At 36.4% G+C, this 21,867-nt stretch overlaps 2 protein-coding genes across 4 annotated transcripts; one reads left to right on the top strand and one right to left on the bottom strand.

The window, feature by feature from the left end:
• Positions 1–329: 329 nt before the first annotated feature.
• Positions 330–13,020, top strand: LOC112518293 (DNA repair protein rad9). 3 transcript variants are annotated; one of them, XM_025125939.1, is made up of 10 exons: positions 330–467; positions 8,571–8,690; positions 8,772–8,880; positions 9,544–9,795; positions 9,879–9,991; positions 10,735–10,799; positions 11,597–11,826; positions 11,909–12,050; positions 12,590–12,612; positions 12,706–13,020. In XM_025125939.1, the coding sequence occupies exons 1-10, from the start codon at positions 363–365 to the stop codon at positions 12,834–12,836; spliced, it is 1,290 nt and encodes a 429-aa protein (XP_024981707.1). In that variant the 5' UTR covers positions 330–362; the 3' UTR covers positions 12,837–13,020. The 3 variants fall into 3 exon arrangements, with proteins under 3 accessions (XP_024981707.1, XP_024981706.1, XP_024981708.1); XM_025125938.1 differs by having other exon boundaries at positions 12,572–12,612; XM_025125940.1 differs by having other exon boundaries at positions 346–467; positions 8,673–8,690; positions 12,572–12,612.
• A 968-nt stretch (positions 13,021–13,988) lies between these two features.
• Positions 13,989–16,461, bottom strand: LOC112517715 (putative receptor protein kinase ZmPK1). Its single transcript, XM_025125099.1, has one exon. It carries the CDS (start codon positions 16,459–16,461, stop codon positions 14,098–14,100), a length of 2,364 nt encoding a protein of 787 aa, XP_024980867.1. The 3' UTR covers positions 13,989–14,097.
• Between the last annotated feature and the right edge of the window lie 5,406 nt (positions 16,462–21,867).

The raw sequence follows: 21,867 nt of genomic DNA, 5'->3' as shown, positions 1-21,867 counted from the left end.
TTCCCCTCACATCCAATGAATGTCAACCAATGAACAACCTAGTGTCAAGGTATTATGAAATGTGTAGAAGGCGTGTCAAGGTATTGGGAAAAATGTGTAGAGGGAGGGAACTAGAAGCGATTTGGTTTGGAAATCTGTAGGGTTAAATGATAGTTGCAACGGAGTTAGGCCGGAGTAAATTAGGGGGGATTTATGAACCCTCCAAGTAAATTAAGGGGGCTTTATGAAACCTCCAAGTAAATTAGGGGGCTTTACGAAACCTGTTGTAAAAGGCAATATACAAGTCGAGAAACTGCTTCAAAAGGCAAAGCGAGCGAGGGTTAACTTTTCCCGCCACTTCTGCTGTTGCGGAGAAGACAAGGATGGAGTTGAGCCTCAGTGGGAATGCTTTGAAGACGTTTGCCCGATCTATCACGTGTCTGGCACGCATTGGCAATGAGGTCACCCTCCAAGCTTCCCCTTCCCAGGTTCTTCCCCTTCTATAAGTACAACAATTGATTGATTCACCTACTTGGTTGATTTGAGTTATTTTATGTTTCTGATTACTGCTGAATTTGGGTTTTGGGTGTAAAATTTGAATCATTTAAGATCCAATTCGTGAAGAAGTTTGGAAGAGTTTTTCATTGCAATGTTCGCTGATACGGTTTATACTCTATATCGGCTCTCAGGACTTGTGGTGATTACATCATGGACCTACTTCTGTTGGCCAAAACAATCTCTTGTTTTATCCTTTGATATTACAAGCTTACACCTTGGAGAGTGAGAAAGCCTAAACCGGAAGGAACAAGTAATAATAGAACAGGAAAAGACGGCCCTTTTTTTTCAGTGTTGGACCCATATGGCCCTAGGGAGAGGACACCTGATATTCTGATTCGTTTTCAGTGAACATAACCTAGATTTTACTAAAAATAAGATATTTTTCTTAACATAGTTTTACCTTATTTGTGTTGGTTACTTACAAGAGGTTTGATTTAAACATACTGTTTGAAGCAGTTTTCATCTTTATGACAGACAATTATTTGCTACATGAAGCTTCTGTATCATAGTAATATGAAGGTCACTTGACATTCAAGCTTGATACATGCAAGATTATTCTTAATGATTGTAGTCATCAATCATTTGACCATCCTCTACTTTGTGGGTGGCTTCTCTGAGGGGGCGTTTGGTTCATTTCAAGGAATCAGAATGAAAATAGGAATGAATATATAAGGGAATAAGAATCAATATATCCATTTTATTATATTATATTGCTTTATATTACTTTCCATTGTTGATGTATGGTTTAAAAAAACTCATCCTACAATAACAGTCTCTCTCTATTTTTCTTCTTGTTTCTTATCCAAACTATAGCCATGAAACATCACATCGATTGTTTGAAGAACATAGATGAAGGTGGAACAATGATGAAGAACATAGATGAAGGTTGGGACTAAGAACACAGATGAAGGCTGGGACGAAATTCACCACCACCACTGCGGTTTTGGTCCCTGTGATGACCCTCCCCCAACCATCTCTGTCTCTCTTCACAACCACCACCACTCAGCAACCTCCATCTACAATCATCTGGCCATCTCTTCCCTGCTCCGATCGAAAACCCCCAACAACACCCTCCTCTTTGTTTCTTATCCCTCCCTTCACCATCGTCCCTAACACCACGCTACCTAACCCTCTAAAATCTCCGCCGGCAACAGACAGATGGGATGGGGGCTCACTCTTCCAGCCTTCACCAACACAAAACACATCCACAACTCACTATTTTATATTTTTTATATCAAGTATTAACCTGATAGGATGTCATCTCCACAAACCCAAATCTCATTCCTTCTTAAAACCCAAATTCGATTTCTATCAAGGGTTTCACAAGGAACAAATCGAACAAAATGGAAAGACGAGAAACAAACCCAAATCCCGATTCCTTCTTAAAACCCAAATTCGATTTCTATCAAGGGTTTCACAAGGACATGAGAAAATCGAAGATGAGAAACAAATAAATCGATCGATTTGTTCAACGTATTGAACCGAAGAAAATCGGATATGAGAAACAAAGAAATCGATTAGGGTTTCACAGAGAACATATCAAACAAAATCGAAGATAGAAACAAACCCACATGATGAGGAACACGATTGATTTCTTCAACGTAATGAATTTCAAGATGGTAAAAGGACTCATCTCTTCAACGTATTGAACTAAAGACGATGAGAGGTTGYTTATGTTGGAGGAGGCGATGGGATTGATTAATTTGGTTCATTCCACCCAATTTGGAGTGGAATGGTTTTTTGACCTTTCTATTATAATGACTKATTACATTAATTGTAACCAAACATCATCAATCATTTCATTTTCATTCCTTTTTTGAACCAAACTAATACAATCAATATCATTCCCATTAATTATTGTCTAATACCCCCAACCAAACACCCCCTGAATCTTTGTTGTATAAGAACGGAGTAGATTATCACATGGTCCATTTGGGAGAAGTGGTCTTGCTGTTCTTGTGCTGCATAGTAAAGTGCATAGTAAACCCCTTCCATTTGAACTCGTACCATATTCTAGTTGAGTCTCAATGAGTGGAAATGGACAACTTATAAAGTGTTCCTTCAGTCATTCTCAAATTGAACAAATGATCATAGTTGGGCATGTTCTGTATGGGTATTATTGGAGCTTGAGCAGTGTAAGGCCTCTTTCGTGATGAACATCTCGATTATCCTTTCACATAAACGCGATTTGCTACTTAATTGCATGCTTTTGACATTTTGCTTCATCTTGAACCGGGTTCACTAGTATTATAGGTAACAAGATGCTCCTTGGTTGTGCACCTTGGGGATGTTATATTTCGTACCTTAGGGATGCTATTTTTGGCTATCCAACTAATATAACTCCATTTGATGTAATTAATCAACTTCCTTTATTCACCTGCGTCAATCATTTGGGGCTCCTTATTATGTGCGTCCAAATTCTCTCTCCATCTGAATCATTAGGAATTCTTTGTGCTCATTGTTGAAAAAGATGGGAATGAGTTCCCAGTCCCTACCATGCCACATGCCATTTGTATTTGTACTCTTTCTCCCCTTAAGCTCCTTAGGTTGTTTCCCATGAGCGGTGTTCACTTGCCCAAATCTTGGCACGTGGGGATATTCCATCCCGTGGTTCCTCCATTTGGGTTTGTTTTCACCTACTGGGCATCAAGTTTTCTGGAAGACAACTTTTTTAGAGGGGTGGTAATACATCATTTTGGTCCTCTACCTATCATCTGTCTTCAAGTCAAGTACCCTTGGAATAGGTAAGACGCTATCATAAAACGTAGGTTTTGTTAAGTAATACACTTCAAAGACCATTCCATCCACATTCAAAAAACACAAACACAGGTATGCATTCTTTTTTTTTTGAAACAAAATTTTAATTGGAACCAATCTTATATTTACCATATATCTTCCTCCTTTAGTTGGTAGATCAGAGATTCAGAGGTCTGTAGCGGGAATCACCTGCTTTGTGTCCTTAGGTTTCTGGTTTGAATTTGGTCATTTGGATTATAGTTTGCAGTGGTAAGAATATTCTTTATCTTATAGCCTAACTCTGGTCGTATGTAAAAACTTTTATGGATCGAAAACTTAAATTTCATTAAGCAAGCTTGGTCCTCTAAATAGGAATAACAATCCTAATTACAATCAAATAAGGAAAACTATCAAAGGAGATAAAGGCAAAAAAGAACAGGAGAAATAAAAGGTAAGGATAACAACGAGAAAAAAAAGGTAAGGATAATAACAACGAGAAAAAAAAGGTAAGGATAACAACGAAATCCTTTACCCCCCCTCAAGTTGGAGCATGTAAGTCTCGAATGCCTAACTTGTCAAGTAGCTTGCGTAATCGATCCGTGCCCAATGCCTTAGTGAAGATGTCAGCCACTTGTACTTTCGTGTCAACAATGAGAGGTTTGATTCCTGTGATTCAACATGCTCACGGACAAAGTAGCAGTCTATTTCAACTTGTTTGGTCCTTTCATGAAAAACAGGATTATTAGCAATATGTCGAGCCGCTTGATTGTCACAGAAAAGAGGTGTAGCGCTAGTTTGAGGTGCCTGTAGAATTCCAAGTAACCAACGAAGCCACAAGACTTTACTAATAGTTGTTGCCATAGCCCTATACTCTTCTTTAGCGGAAGATCTTGAGACAACTGTTTGTTTCTTTGTTTTCCAGGAGATGGGTGCTCCACCTAAAAGTAGCAAGTAACATGAACGAGATCGTCGTGTAAAAGCACATCCAAGCCAATCTGAGTCACAATAGGCTATAAGATCAAGACCTCCTTCCTTTGGTATAAAAACTCATTGACCCGGAGTGGTCTTTAGGTAACGTAGGATTCTGACTGCAGCATCCATGTGACATTGTCGAGGATCAGAGATACAAACTGACTAAGCATGTTGACTGAATTAGCAATGTCTGGTCTGGTAGTTTGGAGATAAAGCATTCTTCCAACAAGACGACGATATTGGTTAGCATCTACCTTGGGACTGTCATGACCTTGATCTAACTGTAAATTTTGTTTCATCGGAAACAAGCTCGGACGACATCCCATTAAACCACTGTCTTCAAGAATATAAAGTGTGTACTTGCGTTGACTAAGCACAATACCATCAGGTGTACGTGCCACTTCTATTCCCAAGAAATATTTCAACGGACCCAAATCCTTAATGTTGAACTTCTGATCGAGAAAGGACTTTACTTCTTGTATCTTTGCGACAATGTTACCGACAATGATGACATCATCAATGTAAATCAAGGCAACAACAAAAACATCATTATTGTTGAATATGAATAAAGAAGCGTCAACATGGGTTTGTCGAAATCCCAATCCAGTAAGTGCCAAAGTGAACTTTTGGTACCAGTTGCGAGATGCCTGACGAAGGCCATAAAGAGATTTTCGCAATCTACAAACCCGTGTTTTTTTCTTTTTCTTGAAAAACCATCTAGAATTTTCATATAGATTTCTTCTTTGAGGTCGCCATGCAAGAAGGAAAGGAATTATTCACATCAAGTTGATGTACAATCCAATCCTTCTTGGTTGCAACAGCAAGGAGTGTTCTGACTGTTATCAATTTAGCACAAGGGCAAAAGTGTCATGAAAATCGACCCCCTCCATTTGTCTGAATCCTTTTGCAACCAATCTCGCCTTATATCTTTCGATTTCACCATCTGTCTTGTATTTTATTTTATACACTCACTTGGAATCGATGGCTCGTTTACCCTCAGACAAGTTTTCAAGGGTCCAGGTACCATTGTTTTCGAGGGCTTTGATTTCATCTTTCATCTTGCTTAGCGTGCTTAAAATGTTTTGGCTCACTGTTGGAGCTAATTGCTAACAAGAAAGCCTTATGTTTATCAGAAAATTTGTCATAAGAAAGATAGCAAGTTAGGGATTGTACCATTGAAGAAGCTTGATGGCTTGTGGGTCATGCGTGGTCCATCGAAGGTGGTAGCTTGACGACGAAATCTTCAAACCGTTTCGGTGGTGCTCTATTCCTTTTCTCTCTTTGAACTTGTGTAGTCGTTTCTGTGTCTTGGGTTACAAGGTCGTTCACGGGGTCTTTAAGTACAACTTGGGCATCTGTGGTCAACTCCTCATTAGTTTCTTCAATATTCTCCCTTGCCTTTTCAACTTCAATACCATCATCGATATTTTCCGAGGTACGAAGGGCGTCATCAGTAGTTGCATCTTTAATTTCCTAATCACTTTCTCTTATCTCTGCACAATCTTCTTTTACCTTGTCTTTGGTCACCATAAAAGGGAACTCGTTTCTACGAATTTTACATCCCTTGAGACAGTGATTTTGTGTGTATCAATGTCATATGTACGATATCCTTTCTGTCCTTGAGGGTATACGATGAAGACCCCAGGCCTCCCCCTCGCTTCAAACTTATCTCCCTTTGTTTCTTCTAGCATATACCAAACAACCAAAAACCCTCATGTGGTCATATTCTGCTTTTTGCTTAAAAAGAACCTTAAAAGGAGTTTTAAAGTTTATAACTTTGGAAGGAAGCCTATTTATGATGTAAGTGGTTGTTAAGATGCAATCTTCCCAAAATTTGATGGGTAAGTTAGCCTCAAAACTTAAGGCTCTAGCTATGTCAAGGTGTCTGTGTTTTCGTTCAGCGACACCATTTTGTTGCGGGGTGTTTGGGCAAGAAGTCTCAAAAATGATACCTTTCGAAGCATAAAAATCACTTATGAAACCCGAGGTGAATTCTCCTCTGTTGTCGCTCCTTATTCTTTTAACTTCTTTTCCAAATTGAGTCTTGATCATATTGCACAAGTTGATCAGATGATTGCTTGCTTCTGATTTGTGTTTAAGCAAAAACACCCAAATAGCTCTACAAAAATCATCAACAACAGTAAAAAAATAACGTGCCCCTATGAGCGAAGGAGTTCGATAATTTCTCGAGATATGACAATGAGTAAATCAAAACACTCAATCGTCTTAATAGAACTTTTAGGAAAAGGAAGTCTGGTATGTTTTGCCTTTACACACGAATTGTAAACACTATTATTTGACCTAGGGACAAGATTTTTAAAAAACTCAAAATAACGTAACTTGGAGTCTGAAGTGTGACCAAGTCTTTTGTGCCAAACTTCAACATCTGGTGCAGCCATCATCGCCATTTTCTTTTCTGCCACCGAATCTATTTGATAGAGACCACCCTAGCACTTAACCCATGCCAATCAAGTTCTTCTCGATTAAGCCCTGTATAAGACAAAAATCGGGGTAAAAGGTCACTGCACAATTCAAATATGTGGTTATTCGATCAACAGAGAGCAAGTTGCATTTAAAATCAGGAATGAATAACACATTTCCAATTCTAATTCCGTTTGGCAAATTGCAATTCCCTTTTCCTTTAACTGGAATGGAATCTTCGTTTGGTATGGTGACAGGTGCCTCCTGATTGCAATCTACCCTTTTTTCAAGTAGATTCGGATCACAAGTCATGTGTTCCATAGCACATGTATCAACAATCCATGAATTGTTGCCAACATTTTTACCAGCCATGTTACCGACGGGTCCTACACCTTCTTGGTTAGTGTTCTTGAAGTGCTTGAGTAGCTCCTGATATTGCTCATTCGTCATGATGGATACTTGTGTGGTTTTAGCGTTGGCAAATGCAGCTTTGGGTCGACCTTTCTTTTTCTTTCCTTTTCCAGGCCACCACTCGGGATAGCCAATTCGCCTGAAGCAACCATCTTTATTATGTCCCGTTCTACCACAGAAGGTACAATTTTCAACTTCATCATTGTCGTTGCGTCTTGCCTCCTTCGTACCGCCTTTGTTACGCTATGGTGTTGAGTCATTGGTTCCTTCCCTTCTGTTATGAGCAAAGCTTTGAAAGGCAGCAGCCTCATGTGTGGGTTTTCTTGTGGCTGCTATGGCTCTTTGTTGTTCATCTTCTGTGACTAGATGATAAGCAGTGCCAAGCGTAGGAGTTGGTTTCAAGGCAAGAAGCTGAGTCTTAATCGTTGCAAACTCATTATCAAGTCCCATCAAAAACTTGTAGAGCCTCTCCTTCGTTCAGTCTTTTTCCAACATCACATGTACACCTTCCGCAGTGCAATAAGGTGTTGGTGACTCAGTTTGTATTTCGTCCCACAGTCCTCGCATCTTGGTGTAAAGGCTGAAACAAATGTGCCGTTCTGAGCCGTGGTGGTCAAGGTCTGTTTTAGTTCATATGCTCGAGGAGCACTTTCCTTGCCAAATCTTTCTTCAAGGTCGGTCCATATCTCCGCAGCGGTGTTGGCGTATTTGACGCTTGATCTGATATCCTTCTCCATGGTTGTAGTCAACCATCCCTTTATCATAGCATCACATCTCATCCATAACATATATTGTGCCGATTCCTCTTCTGGCTTTTTGATTGAACCATTAACGAAACCGATTTTGTTCTTTGCGAACAAAAAATTCTTCATCTCTTGAGCCCAATCTTCATAGTTGCTGTCAGAGAGAACATCAGGTTTACCTGCATCTGCCTTGGATAATCAGAGGAATGAAGATAATATGGAGAATTAGGATCGATGGTGTTTCCATCGTTCTTCAGTGGCGGCGCCGCGTCATCTCCGGCCATGGCGTCGTTGATGTTTGAGACGGATCAATCAATCCTTGCTCTGATACCATAAAAACTTTTATGGATTGAAAACTTAAATTCATTAAGCAAGCTTGGTCCTCTAAATAGGAATAACAATCCTAATTACAGTCAAATAAGGAAAATTATCAAAGGAGATAAAGGCCAAAAAAAACAGGAGAAATAAAAGGTAAGGATAACAATGAAATCCTTTAGTATGTTTATTTGGCATTTCCTAAGGTGTTACTATATGCAAGTGACAAATGAGATGTGACACACGACGATGGGACCCTATAATTGGTATATGTTTTAGGTACTTTCTTCAAGAGATAAAAGGTGCTTAGTTTAAAGTTGGGGATGTCACGTAGAAAGAGAACTTCTGAGAGTTGCTAATTTACTCATTTACTAGTTTCATTATTATCATGTTCTTATTATCATTGATCTAAGACAGCTTTATCTTATCTGCCAGTTAGCTTTGCATACTCTTAACTCTTCAAGGTCTGCGTATCAGTCTATCACACTAAAACCTTCCTTCTTTGATGTGTACACTGTTGCTGGATCCCAAGTGCAGTGCAGCGTCCTTTTGAAGGTATGGTTTTATCACTATGAAATTTTACTATCTTGATTTGATATGGACATGGGGAGTTTTACTCTACAAATTTGCATGCAGGCCATTTGTTCTGTTCTTAGGACATCATTAACAAGCATTGACCATATGACTGTGCTTTTGCACGATCCTGATGCATCAAAAGTGCAGTGGACTTTGGACTGCAACAATGGTGAATTGTTTTCTTTGTTTACCCTTATGTTTTGAGATGTCATTGTGCTACTATGTATACAATCAAATACAGAATTAGGAGAGAAACTACTACTCAAGGGGTCATCCATTTTTTTTTTCACTGGCACACAGGTTTTCATAAGAATATGATGCTGAAAGTCATAAATTACTTCTGGTACTTGGTAGCAAGTAAATAGTTTAGTGTCCCTTCAAGCTTGAATGACAATTGAATGTGAAAAGGCAATTTAACATGATAAAATTATCAATCTGGTGTTGCTATCCTGACAATCTGCCTTTGCGTAAAAATGTTCATATAAAATATATACATAGTAGGACCTATACAAAACTATGCTTAGTCCTCAAATCTTAATTTCAATGATCCTATCCAATGAAACATATACTTGAATGCAAGCAACATGCCAATATTGTTTCTCTGTGCCCTTCATTTGCAATGTTCATCATTCCTCCTGTCTAGTGCCTTCCTATCCAAGTAACAAATATTGTATTTTTGACCTTCCAAAAGGTTTGTGGTAGTTATATTTCAGACTATCAAGTTGCTATATGTGTGCTTAGTTGCAGCATCTTAGTCTCATAATTTTTTTTTTATCTTAATAGTGTTACGGTAGTGTACTTGAACACACTGGAATGGTTGTGATTTCTTCAGGTATGAAAAAATCATATTGGATTACATGCAATGTTGAACCAGATGTACAACATCTCTCTCTTGATAGAAGAAGGCTCCCAAGCAGCTTTGTAGTGAGACCTCGTGACCTCAACAGATTACTAGCTAATTTTCAGTCAACCCTTCAGGAAATAACTGTCATAGCAACAGAGACCACAGCGTTACCATCTGATGCCGCAAATGAAGTTGGAGGGAAAGCTGTTGAACTTAGAAGCTATATAGACCCGAGTAAAGGTAAGTTATCCTACAAAGTTCCTTTTTTCTTCTTCTTAACAATCTCATCTTATGCAGGAATTTGCCAAAAAATTTTATTGTAGAAAATGATTCGTCATTACACACTCAGTTGTGGATAGATCCTTGTGAAGAGTTTGTGCAATATACACATTCTGGAGACCCTGTAGATGTAACCTTTGGTGTGAAAGAGTTGAAGGTACTGTGAAACATTTATCTCAAGTAACTGAAACCCAATTTGTCGTATGGGGCTAATTATTTATACGACTTAAAATATTTTGTTCATGAGTTATACACGTCAGCTTTCACCCTAATCTGGATATTCCCTTCATGTGGATACTCTTGCTGAAGCAAGAAATATAGCAAGGGACCAAGAAGGTGACATATTTTGGTTTAGGACATTTACGATGGAAGTATCCTGCAGGAAACCTACCATAAGAGGTACCCTTATTGGATTAAGAACCTCATTCTAATGTCACTCTAAGAGAGTTTATTCCTCTTCAAGCAAGAATCCTGCACAATCTACAACATCAAAATGTCATCTTAAAGGAATTCTTTTAAAGACTCATGTCATTTGCTATAATACTGTGACTAATGTTTTTGTTATTTAATTTTAATAACAAAGATTTTATATTTGCGCTTCACGTGATGGTATTGTATGAGTTCTCAACGTAATGATGTACGGACATGTAAATAACACATAGTGAATGGTTTGTCATGTATGGGTGACATGGTGAGCTCCTTTTGGACATTGTGTCCTAACGGTTGGCTACCATCATGATTCGCCATGGCTTCATGACAGCTACTATATTGTGTAATGTGTATGCCCCCTTGTTATACAAAAGTGTTTTCGGCCCTTACGTTTCCAACTGGTTTGATTCATTAATTTATGATTCGGAATCATTTGGCATGATTGTTTCACTTATATGACTCGTTCGACAGGCATTTCTTTCATTTTGCGAAGGATGTGAAGTTGACATACACTTATATTTTGAGAAAGCTGGCGAGTAAGGATTCTTTGTCCTCGTATTTACTTGGTGCGACATGCTTTTAAATTGTTCCCTTGGCTCTTCATTACGGGCTTTCAAAGTTAAAAATAAATAGAAGTGAGATGCAGTAGTTGACATGTGAACTCGGTTTCTTCTTTTCTCCATTTATGCCCATAAATTAGAGTCCACTTTTGACATTAAGAGTCAAACAGTTTAGCTTTTCACCAGGGTGTCAATAAGATGTTTTTGGTTGCAGAGGAAGAATTGATAACCACGTTCATTTATTCTCTAATATTGCAATAGGAAACATTTTGAGCAAATAATATGAAATGTTAATGTAATTTGGAACTCCAAAAATATTAGACTTGGTATTTCAAAGTAAAAGCAGATTCTATTTGTGGGACATGGAGTATTTTGTAGTGTTCTTGCTTGTCTGTGTACACATGAAACCACTAGAAACACCACTTCCCGTCCGACTTGCATGTGTTAAGCATGCCGCCAGCATTCAACCTGAGCCAGGATCGAACCTTCCATGAGATCATTTGTTGTTTCATGTAATAATGTAATGCATGAAAGTATAAACCATCAAAATTGGTGCTTCAAATTATAAAATCAGCCAGTTTGCTGGCTATCATCTACATCCATTCTACTTTGGTGATGGCTTTGTTTATTTTCATTGATTCAATTAATTCAGCCAAAAACAGATGGTGCAAGGAAAATATTTGAAATGATAAACATTTTAAAGTTAGAAAACTTAGAAATTTGCTTCTTTGTATACTGGAGTTGACAAACCATGTCTTGGGGGGATTAAACAGGCCTATTCTGATGGCACCTAAATTTGGTCTAGAGGATGCCTCAGTTTCAAACTTTGATGCCACTTTGGTACTAGCGACCATGCTGGTGTCCCAGCTACATGACAGGAGAACTTCCACAGAACTTAATGCGGCTCCTGCAACTCGTGGAACAGAGGACCAACCACAAGAGAGACCAAAAGGAAATGATTCTGAACATCCTGATCACACTAGAATTTGGTCAGAACTTTCAGGTATTGTTTCTCTCATTATTAAACTTGTGACTGAGCCATATGCATTCATGACTTTAATGTACTCAAACTTTAAAAAAAACAGCAAGTGCCACCAAAAGTGCAACCGGACCTCCTCAAGAAAGGGAAAGAGATCTGAATACAAATGGTTATGGGGATATTCAGAGGATTAGCACAATGCACATCTCTAAAGCTAGAGAAGATGGAAGAAATTTGGCGACCAACACGTATCCTAAAATTTCATTTTTTTTGGTGAACACGTGCCTATGGAATGTGAGGTTTCAGTTGCATTGTCAACCCATCATTCTCTTTAATGTTCCTATGTCCCGGTTAACTTATTGGCATAAAGGAAGTGAGAGATGATTGGGATTTTGAATCATCATACTTGGTGTTTTATGCAAACTAACCTATTCTTTTTGTGAAAATGCTAAAAGAACACTATAGTTTGCAAGAGCAAGGAATTTTGGACATTGTGGAAATGAAAATGAAGAAAAAGAACATCATATTTGATACTTGTGTTCATAATCACCCATTCTTGCAAATATAGTGAATTTTTGCAAGAAAGATGGTGTATTTATTACGTTGAAAAAGGCAGATAACTCCTTAAAGAACCGCCATTCCCAAAACATACCATGGAAAGATGTGAAATTCCTCTGAGTTTACAATGTAGTTAAGTTGATGTTAAGTATATGTTGGTGAGCACTTTCTATATTAATGAAGCAGCAAAATTTTCCTGACTCTACTTTAGCTACCCTGCAATGCAAAGAGAACATGTGGAAGAAGCTCAAGGTTAGTGACAGTCAGTAACGGATTCGATTCAATCTTCCATTGCCAATCAACTAATCTGAGTTTGTTTTTCATATGTTGAAATGGGACATACAGAAATGGATGGTCCTGGCACAGTCTCACAACGTCATCTCAGTAACTGGGTCGATGCGGATGAGGATGATGAAGAAGGGGAGGATTCAGAACCTTATGTTCAGGCAACGCCACCATATTGCGAGGAACAATAGTACCTACGAAATCTGAACGTATGGCAGACACCATCAGATCACATTAATTCCGTTCTTCTTTTCATGACGATGCATCTTCAAATGTTGTTATCCCCAAGGAACCCCTTTCGGGTTCTTTTTAATTATCAAAGGGACATTGTTCCTGTAAATCTTTCTTTTCATTACAAAGGTCTGAATCATGAAAATATATGAGCTTTCAATTCTTTGGTCAATACAACTTATAGAATGGAAGGCAAGGGACTACTCCCTATTTTATACTCATCACTATGGATGGAGTTGGTGAAGCCATGTCATCGGAGTATGTTAAACATGGGTTTCTAGTTGGCATGTGTAATGGGAATTTGGACCAATCACTTCCAAACCTGTTGACTTTAGGGGGTTAGATATGAAATATGTGTCGAAATTAGGGTATGTTTACCGAACGCTTACCTGGGTAAGTGCTAATCAAATCATATTATCTTACCGAGTGCATATGGCAAGGACCAAGAATCTTATCTGGCAAGAAAGAAGACGAGGACCGAGAGTCTAAGTGAGGGTGATGACTCTTACCACGATTAGCATTTACTGGGTAAATTGTTGCATACGATACCGTTTTGGTGGACTAAAATTTTATCTGGTAAGTAAATGATGGTGTTGAATTTTGCATGTAAACATTTATCCTAGGTAAACGTTGGTAAACGGGGCGCTACTTTCCAGAACAAAGAGGGCCATAGGTAGGGGTTTAGAAAAGAAAACCAATATATTGTGAAAATCGTTAAACATAACCAAACTAGACTCTTTTTTTTGGCATATTGGACAGTTTGGCGGTACTGTCGGTTGACAAAAAAGATATAGAATTTTTTTTTATTATTATTAACCTCGATATCCAACCCGCTATTCGAGCCGACTAATCCCAGGGCGACTACCTGTTTTGCAAATAACACGGGGTCACCGCATTTGAATCTCCGTGGCCAAATGGGGATATTTATTCCTCACTGGATTTGAACCTGGGACCTCCTGGTACTTTTGACCTTTGGAGCTAAGCTCAAACCAATCAGATACCACCCTTATGGTTAAAAATTAGAATTTTATATATTAGCATTAATAACAACATAAATGAAACCCAAAGCACAAAACATACATTTTATTAAACCATAGACAACAACACATTTCCAAAGAAAATTGTTATATAAATCTAAATACTTAAAATTTGGTAAGTTGGGAAAATAATCATGTCTAATACATTGAATTGGAAAAATTGAAGTCATATATATCATTTTTGTCACATCTCATGTTCACAATCCATTAGAATTTGTACAACTGAATCCATTGTTGGCCTTTTATTTCTGTCTTCCTCCACACAGCTAAGACCGATTTCAACCAGTTTTGCTGCCTGATGCCTGCTAAATAACCCCCCCAATCTCGGATCAATAATCTCTTCTATGCACAACTCATTTCCTTGTTGAATTGTTCTTTTCGTTACCTTTACAAACCTCGTGAGCTCTGATTCTTCTTCCTCTTCTCCTTCGTGTGCAACGATACTAGAAAGTCGAATTCCTTTTGCTAGTTCCAAAACCACAACCCCATAGCTATACACATCGACTTTTGCTGTGATAGGCAGGTTATGTGCCCATTCCGGAGCCATATACCCTTTCGTCCCTCTAACCTTAGTGAACTCCGAATTTTGTCCACCTCTCTCAAACAACTTTGCCAGCCCAAAATCTGCAATCTTGGGTTCAAATGCATGATCTAAAAGAATGTTTTCCGGCTTTACATCACAATGAATAACCCACTCTAGGCACTCGTGGTGTAAATAAGCCAGACCTTTTGCGATACCTATGGCTACTTTGAACCGTTCTTTCCATTGAAGAAAACTTGACGAAAACAATCTCTTGTCAAGAGAAAGATTTTCCACATACTCGTAAACTATGAGTCTATGTTTTTTCTCCGAGCAGAATCCCCACATTCGCACTAGATTCATGTGATTAATTTGACCGATGGTGCTTACTTCTGCGGAAAACTCTCCGCTCACATCTCCGACTCTTTTGACAGCTACCACCCTTTCGTCTTCCAAAGTCCCTTTATACACGGCCCCTGAGCCTCCTCGCCCAATCTCCACCTTAAAGTCTTGTGTCGCCTTCTTCAGTTCTTGATAACTAAACCCCCTAAACTGACTTGATATCATACGATACCCATATTCTAGGTTGACTAGGAGTTCGTTTTTTCCGCTGAAAAGCCACCACCCGAATAAGATAACCAAAGCTTCGACCACGCCAACGGCTAAAGCAAACGAGTAGAGATAAACCCATTTCACCCTTTTCTTCAATGATGCATACATAGATGGAGAACCCACCATAATGGTAATGGTGGTATCTACACATGTGGGCTTAGAACCAGCAAGGATGGACTGTGTTTTCATGCCTCTTGGTACTTTCAAATATATGGTTCCTGGGAAATTAAGAGACGTGAAGCCATTGAAGAGGGCACTTTTTGCAAAGCAGAAACCTTCACCGGTTAGCCGATAACTAAATGCTTCACAACTACAATCTCCCAAGCAGATGTCCCTACAAGCTTCAAATGAAATGGGTGAAGAGTAGTTCAGATCAAAGCCATAGTAATCTGTATGTGGCAGCTCCAAAAACCCAAAGCTTGTAGAGTTTCCACATGTTTTCTTGAAAGTAGGGTTACATCCCAGAGTGAAATCAGTAGTGTTGCTCCACTCATAACCAGGCGGGCAAGAACATTCTTGCTTTTCTCCTTGGATGCAGATCCCGTTTCTCCCACAGATTCCATGAACATCGCATGGTTTTGCGATAGCTTGCCATGAAATCGACCATGATCTAGTTGACTCATTCAAGCTATAGATTCGGAGATTACCATCATGGTCCATGGTTAGCCTCCTTTTGATCCCAAAACCCATATCTGAAGCACTAAATTGCCACCTATCGCTCGAATTAAACACACCCAAATTGTTAAAGACTGCGATTCTGCTACTGTTATAAGAGGTTCGGCCATAAATCCAAACATTAAAACCAGGATCAGGACTAGGCCAGTACACACTGGATATTTCTGGGCCATCATAAATCATTGTTAAGACGTTAATACTGTTATAGTTCAAACTAAAATGCCCAGATTCAAAAGTTCCTTCTCTCAAAGCAGATATCAAGATTTTGCTTTTTGTTAGTGTTTGAGAAGGCAAAAGAGTATCAGTTGGATAATCAAAACTTTGCCAAAGAATCTTACCTTTCGCATTCATCAATACCAGATTACCTGAATCCAGCAACACTGCTCTATTTACATCCGTGGAGGTTGTGTTGGTCTCCCACACAACCATGCCATCCACGTCGGTCAAAACCATCGCTCCGTCTCCCCGAAACGTTACCTTTGATCCACGACCATTGACGGGTGTGTTGCGGTTGGCCGTCCAAACCACAGTGCGGTCTTCAGAGTTGGTGAACCATATTGCAAACCAGTAAGCGTTGCTTTCGAAACCATAAAAGCCACAAGTAAAAGTGTTGTCTTGGGAGGTTATGAGGTCTGAATGGTGATGAACAGATAGAGAGGAGCCTATTGGAAGAGTGTTCTTGGAAGATGAAGATTTGATCAAGAGGAGAACAAGGCATAGGAGTAGGATTGCTTTTGTCATCTCATCGGTGTGTTGTTTAAAGAATGAATTAAGTTTCAAGTATGCAATTTCTCTAATCACTCTTGTGGGTTTCTCTTACTGAATTAAAACAGCATGCAGGCCAATATATATGTATGTATATATATATATATATATATATATATATATATATATATATGAAAATGGAAAAAGATTATGAATCCGTGTCAATAGGTATATTTGATGTATGACCATTTTGATTTTGTCCTGATCCTCTCGTGCAAGTCTTTGCAAGTCAAATGTCTTTGTATAAGTATATAATATAACAAAACAAGGTCTTCGTCATCATTACAAACTAAGTGCTTCCTCTCCACAATCGCTAGGTTTGACATTATCAAAGATCTCATAAATGCTAAACGTATAGTATTCTAGAAATTTCTTTTATATATATATATATATATATATATATATATATATATAAAGATCTCATAAATGCTAAACGTATAGTATTCTAGAAATTTCTTTTATATATATATATATATATATATATATATATATATATATATAATATCGGTTTAGAGAAAAATTGTCAAAATAAAAAACCGAGAAACATCATATTAACCATCCATCTAAACGATATGCACATATTCATACAAGTAATTGAAGTTATTTTATTTTTATTTTTGGTTTTTATGCATGTGTGTATACTGAACAAATTGCTTACAAATTACTTGTATACACATATATATGTCGTTTAGATGAACGATTAGTCGGTTACACACAATAATGTAAAAAATCATGAAAATCAATACAAATAATTTAAAAAGTTTGATTTGAAATTATAATCATAACTATTTAAGCATTAAGTATAAATCAATAATATATATATAAAATCAATAATTCTATAAAAAGCTAATGCGAATTTTTATTTTAAAAGGATTTTAAAAAATTTGTTAAGACATCCAAAAGTGTTCTATAAATTTCTTACTATGCTTTTACATTAGAAGGTACAATTGTCTAAACCATTTTTAAAAAATAGTCTATTAAGACATTTAGATATTTTTAACATCATATAACCTTTTAATAAAATAGTCTATTAAGATATTTAGATATTTTTAACGTTATATAACCTTTTTTTTTTAATATAAGAAATCAATTTGATATGTTAAAAACAACACTTGAATGTTAATTATATTAATTGTAATTTGTGATTTATGTTTAATAATTACAATAATACAATTGATGTGATTTTTTAAAAATATTAGTAATTAAGTGTGTCTTAGGTGCTTTTTAAATTTCTTGAACTTCACAATTCTTTTTATTTAAGTTTTTATAAGAATCTTTAAAAAAATCAATTAAAAAAATAAATGTAATAAAAATTTAAAAAAAATCCTATTTCTTCTATCTCTTATATTCTTTCTCCTTTCTCCATAACATGTACGCACACAAATAATTGAATATGAACTCAAAATGAAGTTATTGTGAACACTTTATTAGAAATACTATTATAGTTTATGAACACATTGTGAATACACTCAAAATATACGAGTTTTGGTGTATCATTTGTGAACATATTTTGAACATAAAATAAATCTAAACATACCATTTGTGAACACAACGTGAACCTTGTGTTGTGAACACCATAGTAAAAAAAATTATTAAGGTTGTTTACCTTAAGTTCAAAATGTGTTCACATTACGTGTATGACGTTATGTAAATACGGAGATTGGAGAGAGAAAAGAGATAAGTATGAAATTATTTTTAAAAATGCATTAATTTTTACTTAATAAATAACAATGATTATCTTCTTAATTATCTCATTAATTAATAACACTAATTGCTTAGGATGGATCTCATAGACCTCACATATTTTAGAGTTCTCAAATGTATATATATATATATATATATAGAGAGAGAGAGAGAGAGAGAGATGATACCATATGACTTATTCCTCACACGTCTCCTTCAATAAAATGAAAAAAAAAACTTTGAGAATCAAGAAGACTCTCAAATAGGGCTGTAAACGAACCGAACGTTCAGTGAACTGTTCGTGAACCGTTCGGCGGGAAGTTCGTTTATATTCGTTTATTTAATAAATGAACGAACATGAACAAATTTTTTTGTTCGTTTAGTTAAACGAACGAACATGAACAAGAGTCTCGTTCGTTCATTTATGTTCGTRAACGTTCGTTCATTTACTATTCGTTTATGTTCGTTTATATATTAAATTTAATATATAATCTTTTATTTATTTACTTTGAATTCAAATAATATTTATTTGAGTTCATTTAACTCGTTCGTTTAACATGTTAACGAACAAACATAAACGAACACGAACACATCTGATTTCTAAACGAACAAACACGAACACAAAGATTTTCGTTCGTTTACCGTTCGTGTTCGTTCGTTTGTTCGGTTAAGTTAAACGAACGAACATGAACAAGCCTCTGTTCGTGTTCGTTCGGTTCGTTTACAGCCCTACTCTCAAATGCATGCAAATTCTCCATATCTCTAAAACTAAAGTAATGAAGATGATAATATCCATGATTAACACCTTCCATAATAAAAATGATTAATCAATATCTCATAATTACAAAAAATGAACAAAATAAAAAATTATGATTGATTGAATGAGGTTTGTACGATTTGTACAAATAATGTGGTTTGTAGAGTAAATTTTCTCTCTCTCTCTCTCTCTCTCTCTATATATATATATATATATATATATATATATATATATATATATATATGTTAGTCCTGAATGGTAAGGCAATAAACAGAAAGTAATTGTAGAAGGGGGGTTGAATACAATTACACAGATTTTTTCAACTTTTTAATTCTTATTGATTTATATCAAGAATTAATACACACAGAAATACAAAAGATTGTATCTTACAAAGAGAAGAACTTTCAAGAACAACACAGAGAGTTCTTGAAAGGAAATGAAGAACACTAAGAATCTCTTCACACACAGGAGAGCTAGGGAGTAGCTGATTGCTTTGAGAGTGCACAGAGTAATCTTTCAAAAGCCAAGTTATTATGCATGGGAGATGCACACTGCCTTTATATACCGCCTTCAGCATTTAATGTATGGGGACACTTGTCACTTGAGGATAAGAAGGCAGGGGTTGACCTGACCAATGTTGATATCTCATTTTCATCGTACACTGCATGCATACAACACAGTTCATGCAGAGACAAACTTGCACAGTTCATGCAGAGACAAACCTTGCAGAGATATGGTCAGTCTGTAGGAAGATCTCCTTTGGATGGATATGAAGCTTCAAGCAGCTACACACAAGTCTTCGGTCCATGGAGATTTTCAATCTTCGGTCCATGATCTTCAATCTTGAGTCCATGAAGATTTTCAATCTTCGGTCCATGATTTTCGATCTTGAGTCCATGAAGATTTTCAATCTTCGGTCTATGAAGATCTTCCTTCAATCGGCTTGTAGCTTCAAAATATTTTCAATATGCATTTCAGCTACTTCGGAGTCTTGGTGTGTATATTAGACAGTTGATCCACAACACCACATCGGTGACCTTCTGTCTTGACATCGGCTAGTCTTCGATTTTGCCAATGACTTTAAGTATGTACCAAGACACCAACTTACAAAGAACCAATAACTATTAAGTGTTGCTAAGATAGAGGAACAGATCAGTGGGTCATCACCAAATCAATAGGTGACCCAACAATATAGTATATATATATATATATATATATATATATAGAGAGAGAGAGAGAGAGAGATGACACCATATGACTTATTCCTCACACGTCTCCTTCAATAAAATGAAAAAAAAAACTTTGAGAATCAAGAAGACTCTCAAACGCATACAAATTCTCCATATCTCTAACATTCTTCAAGATCAACGAATTTTTCAAAAAATTTCTACATTCCACTTGATCCTTAGTTTTTTTTTTTTTCAAATGTTGCTCAATTTTTTATCCTTGTTCTCGATATTAATAAATTAAAATTAGTATAGAAAATTGAAAACTAATAAATTATATTTAATTTATTTTAATAATTTAAATTTGAATTTAAAATGAAATTACTTTTTATAAATCAAAGAATGGAAAGTGAAGCTTTTGTAAGAACATTCATTACGGAATTTTATTGAGATTTTTATTTTATTGATGTGGCATGAAAAAAAATATGAAAAATGAGGTTTCTGGAGTTTAATTACTGTGAACCACCATTGACCATCACTGATCTGAACCACTGTCGATCATCGCCATCTGAACCACCACGGACCACCATCGATCTGAACCACTGCCTACTACTACTGATCTGAAGCACCGCCAATCTAAACCACCATTGACCATCACTAATCTAAACAACCATCGATCCGAGCCACTGCCTATCTGAATCACCGCTGACCATCTCCATCTGAACCACTACGGACCACCACCGAACTGGACCACCGCCAACCACCGTTGATTTAGTAACGTCGTTTCACTTATGGTTATATTTAAGTTGTGTCTTTTATATTGTTTTACATATTAAATAATTATTTTATTAAAAAAATTAGTTTAAAAAAAAATTAAAATTTTCAAAAAAGGACATTTTGGTCATTTACCAATATTTTATTCCAATTTTAAAACTACATTCTGTGAACCAAACAGACAGATCACAATTTCTTAACAGATTCCATTTCAATGTCTGCCAACCAAACAGGTGGTCAAACCTGACAACATTTCATTCCAATTTCTTCAAAGTCAAATTCTTTTAACAGATTTCATTTCATCCAAAAACATTTTGCGAACCAAACGCCATCTTATTTGCTTCAACAACTAAATTAAAAAATATACATTAAAATAAGGGGGAAAAAGAAGATGTGAAAATCTTCGAATTTAAAGAAAATATAAGAGAAAGAAATAATATTTGAATTCTTTTTCAGTGACAAAATATATTAAGATTAAATATTGAAGAGAGAAAATTAATATTTTAATAATATAAATAATATTAAAATTGTTAAAATAAAATATGTTAAATATAATTTATTTTGTGAAAAAGTAAATAGAGAATTGGGGTGTAAAGTTAAATTTAGTTGAAAAGCCAAATTTGAGTATTGAAAAGACAGTGGATTTAAGACGGCTGAATATGTGAATGCTGTTTTATTATTGGCCAGCAGCCAACCAAGACTCCCTCTTTAATTAATTAATTAAATAAATATTCTGGTCCGGCGGCCAATCAAGGCTCCCTATTTAATTAATGCAGCCATGCTAAACAAGTTGATTAAGTAATCAAGTAATACCCAGATTAATATAGGAGGATGCTGCCTACCTTCAATACCATTTAACTTAGGGGTGGCTAATGGCATTCCTATCATGTGCTACCCCTAAGTAGCTTTTAATCATTTATGTTTTATAATTTTTTGTGTTTTTTTGTTTTTTTTGTGATTATTACTTTTTATTTTATTATTAATTAAAGAAAATTTTAATTA

Source organism: Cynara cardunculus (genome assembly GCF_001531365.2).
Source record: "Cynara cardunculus var. scolymus isolate 2C chromosome LG 9, CcrdV1, whole genome shotgun sequence".
NCBI classification, from domain to species: Eukaryota; Viridiplantae; Streptophyta; class Magnoliopsida; order Asterales; family Asteraceae; genus Cynara; species Cynara cardunculus.
Note: the sequence above shows the minus strand (reverse complement) of the source record. Positions and strands in the feature narration are given on the sequence as shown.

What these genes read in the sequence shown, in the direction of transcription:
- LOC112518293 (XM_025125938.1), top strand. Translation starts at nt 363, where the DNA reads ATGGAGTTGAGCCTCAGTGGGAATGCTTTGAAGACGTTTGCCCGATCT. An exon ending in GACTTTGGACTGCAACAATG is followed by an intron (nt 8,881 to 9,543) that starts GTGAATTGTTTT and finishes TGATTTCTTCAG; the next exon opens with GTATGAAAAAATCATATTGG. An exon ending in TATTTTGAGAAAGCTGGCGA is followed by an intron (nt 10,800 to 11,596) that starts GTAAGGATTCTT and finishes GGGATTAAACAG; the next exon opens with GCCTATTCTGATGGCACCTA.
- LOC112517715 (XM_025125099.1), bottom strand. Translation starts at nt 16,461, where the DNA reads ATGACAAAAGCAATCCTACTCCTATGCCTTGTTCTCCTCTTGATCAAA.